This window comes from Rhinopithecus bieti, unplaced genomic scaffold, assembly GCF_001698545.2.
Source record: "Rhinopithecus bieti isolate Rb0 unplaced genomic scaffold, ASM169854v2 scaffold_36913, whole genome shotgun sequence".
NCBI lineage: Eukaryota > Metazoa > Chordata > Mammalia > Primates > Cercopithecidae > Rhinopithecus > Rhinopithecus bieti.
The window spans coordinates 25,530-31,827 of record NW_016815297.1 but is presented as its reverse complement, the minus strand read 5'-3'; the positions used below and the strand labels follow the sequence as shown (position 1 = coordinate 31,827).

Below are 6,298 nucleotides of genomic sequence, written 5' to 3'. Positions count from 1 at the left end.
TGATTTTTTTGACTTTTTATTATAAAATAAAACATAGTACATCAAACCACACAGAACAGTTGAATAGCTTAATGAATAACTACAGTGAAAGCTATGGTACCCACTACCCAACTTTTGTGTTTTTTGATCATTATTTGTACATACAGTTGAATGTATCCAGCTGTCACATGATTCTGAATTTGGGCTTGTAACTGATAAGGCAATCAGGGAATTCTCCAGCATTTTCAAGAACCTCTGTGGTTTCGGTTGAAACATCCAGTGAGTCATGGCCAGCTTTTCCACCGTCCGCCCACGTGCTGTATGTTGGTTAATGCTGCCCTTTTGTTTTGCTAACTCCAGTGTAAACCCAATGTAATTTGGGGGTTTTCATTCTGTTCGGTGGACATTACTGTCAACACACCCGTACTACATTGTTTTACTTCTTGAACTTTAACATAATCCCTGTAGGGCAGATTTGCCATTGGTTGAGGGGTCATTTATTGGCCTGTTGACCTTGAGTTGTCAGGGAAAAGACTAAGGGAGGAACTCAAAGGGAACCCCCCTGACTGCAGGAAAATGGATATCTGCCCCAGCCCTCACCAAAGGTTTCTTTTCATAACAAGATCCTATCCACAAGGTGCCGGTTAGTGAGATTCTGAAGCCAAAGTAAGGAAAAAAATAAGTCAATTTTGCTGGGGCCACAAATTCTTCAAGGAGGAGGTGCGACCCCAGGGAGCACGCCCTTCGCTGCTGGTCGTGGGCGGGCACTGGGGTGGGCAGGCGCCGCCACTGCGGGCTCAGGGCTGGACTCGCAGGTCGGGTCGGGGTGGGACCATGGGCTCTGCAAATGGGAATGATGAAAACAGCAAATCTTCAGCAAAGCGTCCTTAACTGGCTGCCCTGATCTTCTGCCCTAACTCCAGCTCTGGGGGAGACCGCCAGGAAAGGGGGTTCTGCCTGCCGGGGAGAGGTGCCTTGTCCCACCAGAGCTAAGTCGGGAGACGGTCCGTGCAGTGAGTGTGGCAGGCTGCAGTCACACCGGTTTCCACAGGGACAGCAGGAGCTCGGTGCTGCGCGGTGGTAGTTGGGAGGTGCTGGTGGGGAAGCTGATGCATGTCATGTATACAGATATGGTGGGGCTCCTCTCTCAGCGGTTCCCATATGGTCTAGTGGTTAGGATTCGTGGTTTTTCATCCAGGCGCCCTGGGTTTGACTCCCAGTATGAGAACAGAAGTAGATTTTTTTTTTTGCGGGTGTATATTTTTTTCTTTCAACTTGAAAATGTTCGCCAGAAGAACTTTGACTTTTCGCCACTAGAATGCTCCAGGACAGATTGGGTATTTCCTCTTCATCTGAACTTGGAGAAACACCCAGGGAGATCCGAGCCCCATCGTTGTGTGTTTTGATGGCAGTGACCATTTTCATCACGGCATTAGCTAGTTGTTTTGACCATCAATAGCTTACTGAGTATATTAGATGCCATGTGCATCACAGGTGTGAATATTGGAATTAGTGAAATGCCCGATAACATTGAAAATATTGAAGATGTGTTGCTGTGGAACCCCCAGCAGAAGACAGGTCCCCACGGGCCCCCATCGTGCTCCAGCGCACTGGCTCAGGTTGGCAGGGGCCACCTCGGGTCCATGAGCAGCCTCTGCAAGGCAGGGAGAGGAAGTCCTAGGCAGTCTGCTGGGAGCATAGCACTCTGGAAAAATTTACTTTTCTCTCTTGCTGCTGCTTTGTTTGGTCCAGTAGTCAGGGTTCCTGTTTTCTCACTCGGACAGTCCAGGCTTGACTCCACTCCCTCAGCAGAAAACCAACTTCAAACTTCAATAATGCCTTCCTGCCAGCAAACACACACACATCCCTTTTAAAGGAGAACCCAGCTGGGTGAGTGGGCACCTTCAGTCCCAGCTGCTGAGGCGGCTGAGGCTGGAGGTTCGCCTGAGCCCAGGAGGTTGAGGCTGCAGTGAGCCGAGGTCGTGCCAGTACCCTCCTGCCTGGGCCGCAGAGTCAGACCTCTTACCTAAAAAAGACACTGTTTCTCGGCTTGCTTGCTCAATTAATTCAGGGAGATTATATGTAGGGCTGAGGTCATGTCTTCAGGAATTACTGCCACAATCATTCATTCATTCCTGCTTTTGTTTTTTATAATTATTTTTATAATTATCGCTAGTAAGCATACCAATGAAAATTATTGTTCTGGCACATAAAGAGCTTCAAAATCATCACTTCTATTCTTACAAGAAAAAAGCCGAACTGGAAAATCAACAACTCTCAGATCCCTCAGAAAATTGAGGTCACATGGCAAACCACTCCCCTGAAAATTAGAAGGAAAGGCAAATACAAAGCCACAGCTTGCCAGGCGCAGAAGCTGCTGCTGTAGCCAGCAACTTGTAGGGAAGCTTAAAGGGTAGCTGACTAACTGCCGGAGCCTGGGCATGTAAGCATGAGAGAGGAAAATGCTGGGGACCTAGCCTTGAGGGGCCCCCACACTCTCATGGGTTTTATCTCCAGGAATTCTATTAGGTTCTTGGGTGAAAATCAGAGAAAAATCTGCTGGAGCTTCTGGCAAGGGGAGGGAAGTGTAACCACTTTGAAATGCACACAGAATATCCTGTTCTCCTTAACAAAGGCTTAAAGTCAGAGCAACTACCAGAGCCCACCCAACCCAAGGGAAGGAAAATATCCACCTCCAGTCCTCCCTAGTCTTCCAATCTCAAATAAAAAAAGCTGAGAAGCACTTGTGAGGGGCACAGCCTAGGGACCACTGGTTCACAACAAGGCTGGGCCCTGATCATGGGTTTATAGACCACTCCCCACTGTCCCCACATCTCACTGCCACATCACTTAGGGCTCCGATGTATTAACAGGGGATTACAACTGAAAGAACTGCAAGGCCCAGAATTTTTATGTAAGACTCTAGAGAAACCCAAAGGCAACAGGGGATGCAAAAACAAGGACACTAGAGGAAATGTTAGCCTCTGACATTTACAACTACAGCAAACAAGAAACACAGCCTTGCTCCTTAGTCAGATAAATATAAAACTTCACAGTAAAAACCTATTTACCTCAGTTCCTCTCACCTCATGCATGTTTGGCTTTCAACAGAAAATTACAAGACGGGAGATAAAACATTTCTGCAGCAGAATGCCTCCATCAGTCACTTGCCTGCCTGTGGAATTTTGGAAGCCCCATGGCCTTCCTTTATTCCATTCCATCTCTGTCCCTTAGTCAAGGCTGCCATGTTTCTACTGCTATCAGAGTCTCAAAACCTTTGTCTCCTGCATAATTCATGGGGTTTCAGCCAACAGACAAACGGGCCTTCCACAGATCTTTCCTTAGTAACCCCATCTCTATTTCTGGCTTCTGCTGAGATGGTGGAGTGGTTCTGTGAGTCACATGTCCAATCTCTTTAGCAAAATATTATCCAGCCACACCCTTGGTCCTCTTTCCAGAGTACACTTTCTAACGGTAAGTTTCCTAATTTTTGTAGTCTTTGTAATCTGGACATCCTGAGAGCCCCTAAATCATTAAGTGCCAGCTCCTTTCTGCTTGACTGTTCTTTACTCAATGTACCTTTTTCCTCTCACAGTTCCTATTAGCAACAAGCAGGTGTACCTTCGACACTGCCCTTAGAAATCTCCTCAACTAAATATCCAAGCTTTTAATATCCAAGCTTATTATTTATCATGTCTACTTTCCATATAACAACAGAACACAATTTAGTCAAGTTCTCTACCACTTTATAACAAAGATCTCTTTTACTCAAATGTCAAAGAACATGTTCCTCATTTCTTTCTAAGACCTCACCAGAAGCACCTTCAACATTATGTTTCTACCAACATTCTGTTCATGACAATATACGTATTCTCTAAGAGCATCAGTCCTCAACTTTTTGGCACCAGGGACAGGGGCTGGGGGTTGGGGGGATGACTGGCTGGTTTCAGGATGAAACTGTTCCACCTTAGATCATCAGGCATTAGTTAGATTCTCATAAGGACTGCACAGCTTCAATCCCTGGCATGCACACTTCCCAACAGGGTTCGTGCTCCTATGAGAATCTAATGCCTTGCTGATTTGACAGGAGGCGGAGCTCAGGTGGTAATACTGGATCCTGGCCGCTCACCTCCTGCTGTGTGGCCTGGTCCCTAACAGGCCAGGGACTTGCACCAGTCCTTGGCCTGGGGGTTGGGGACCCATGCTAAGAGAATAGAAGCTTCTCTACAGGTCTTCTCACTTCCTTCTGAGCTTTCATTGGAATTACTGTTCACATCTCAACCAACTGTTTCCTCAATGGATTCTAGGCTTTTTCTATCACGTGCCTCACACTTCTTCCAGCCTCTCCCTGATTGCAAAGCTCCTTCCACATTTTAACTATTAGTTACAGAAACATCCTACTTCCTGGCACCAATGTCTGTATTAGTTTCCTAGGCTGCCACAGTAATTTAATACAAACTTCGTAATTTATCCTCTCACAGTTCTGAAAGTCAGAAGTCTGGAATCCAGGTGCTGGCAGACCCATGTGTCCTCTGAAGGCTCTAGGGAAGAACTCTTCTCTGCTTGTCCTAGCTTCTGGTGGTTCTGAAAGTCCTCGGTGTTCCTTGAGTTGTAGCTACAGCGCTCTGATCTCTGGCCCCATCCTTCACGTGGCCTTCTCCATATGTATCCATGTGTCCTTTCCTCCTCCTGCAAGAACAGCGGTCACTAGATATAGAACCTACTCTAAGCTGGGCGCAGTGGCTCATGCCTGTAATCTCAGCAATTTGGGAGGCCGAGGCAGGCGGATCACCTGAGGTCAAGAGTTGGAGACCAGCCTGACCAATATGGAGAAATCCCGTCTCTACTGAAAATACAAAATTAGCCGGGCATGGTGGTGCATGCCTGTAATCCCAGCTACTCGGGAGGCTGAGGCAGGAGAATCACTTGAACCCGGGAGGCGGAAGTTGCTGTGAGCCGAGATAGCGCCATTGCACTCCAGCCTGGGCAACAAGAGCGAAACAACAACAACAACAAAAACAGAAACAAGAACCTGCTGTAATCCAGTACAAATCATTTTAATCACATCTGCGAGATTCTATTCCCAAATAAAATCATATTCTGAGGTTGTGGGTAGACACGATTTTTTTTTTCTTTTTGATGGGGAGACACTGTTCAACCCAAGACAGAGCACTTGGAGGGACAAACTGCAAAACCAGTGGATTCCTATAACAAAGGTTTAAAAATGCTGCCTTGACCCACTTTTGAGGCCCTGGCTAGAGGCCAGTTTCCCTTCTTGGGCACCCAGTTAAGTTCATACTTGCAACCACTGGACTCTCTCAATCTGAGTTCTGCACACCTGCCCTAACCAACTCCCTCCCCACCCCATTCCACGTGCTCTCAGGAACTGTGGGTAAAATGTTTCAGGGTCAGTCATATCCTATCTTTTCAGTATCAGTCATTTCCTAATCTGAATAACGTTACCTAAATAATAATAAAACCTACTGAAGCAGCGGGCCCAGCAAGCAGAGTGGTTTGGTGGGCTACAATGACAGCCACTAGGCCGCCCTTGCTTACAGACTGGCCCCACCCGGTGGCAGCACCAGTCCGGGACGCAGCTATTTTTTGCTGTCTACAGGGTGTCTGGGGAATCTCATTCCCAAATTGTGAAACTTTGAGTCATCCCGAGTTTCTCCTAAACCAAGGTATCAAGCGTTTCAGGCAGCTCAAACTGGCTACTTCTGGTTGTCAGAAGACTCCACAGAAGCGGGCAAGGAGTGAGGGGGTGTGGCTCTCCTCCAGGTGCCATACAGCCGGCTGAGTGGCTCATCAGGCTACGCGGACACATGGCTGGCACCACAGTGACTCTCTGCGGCCCATTCCACCGCACAGTACAGCGGGCGGCCGCGCTGCCAGCACCGCCCGGGGCCTGGTCGCTCACGGGTTTGGGGCGCCTGCAGCCTCTTCCCGGATCCAGGGCATCCCTCCAGTCCTTGATAGTATTCGTGGACTGCTCTGGTGTTGTCTGCCTTGACGCTGTCGCTGTGTGTCCCTCGAACCCCGTGCAGGACAAGGGCTCACACCCGCGGAGGCCGCTGGCCGGTGCTTCCTGAAAAATGAAGGCCGGGCGCGGCGGCTCAGCCTGGAATCCCAGCACTTTGGGAGGCCGAAGCAGGCGGATCACGAGGTCCGGAGATCGAGACCATCCTGGCCAATATGGTGAAACCCCGTCTCTACTAAAAATTCAAAATATTAGCCAGGCGAGGTGGCGGCAGGCTTGTGGTCCCAACTACAGGGGAGGCTGAGGCAGGAGAATGGCGGGAACCCGGGAGGCGGAGCT

The 6,298-nt window shown here is 48.6% G+C and overlaps 1 protein-coding gene across 1 annotated transcript in view; it reads left to right on the top strand.

Annotated features, from left to right (window-relative positions):
- The window catches only part of LOC108515899 (uncharacterized), an 11,052-nt gene extending 4,981 nt beyond the window's left edge, over window positions 1-6,071 (top strand). The window contains exon 4 of the mRNA XM_017853083.1: window positions 5,761-6,071. Coding sequence (XP_017708572.1) covers window positions 5,761-6,071 — 311 coding nt within the window. The remainder of the gene's footprint in view (window positions 1-5,760) is intronic.
- Window positions 6,072-6,298: the final 227 nt, after the last annotated feature.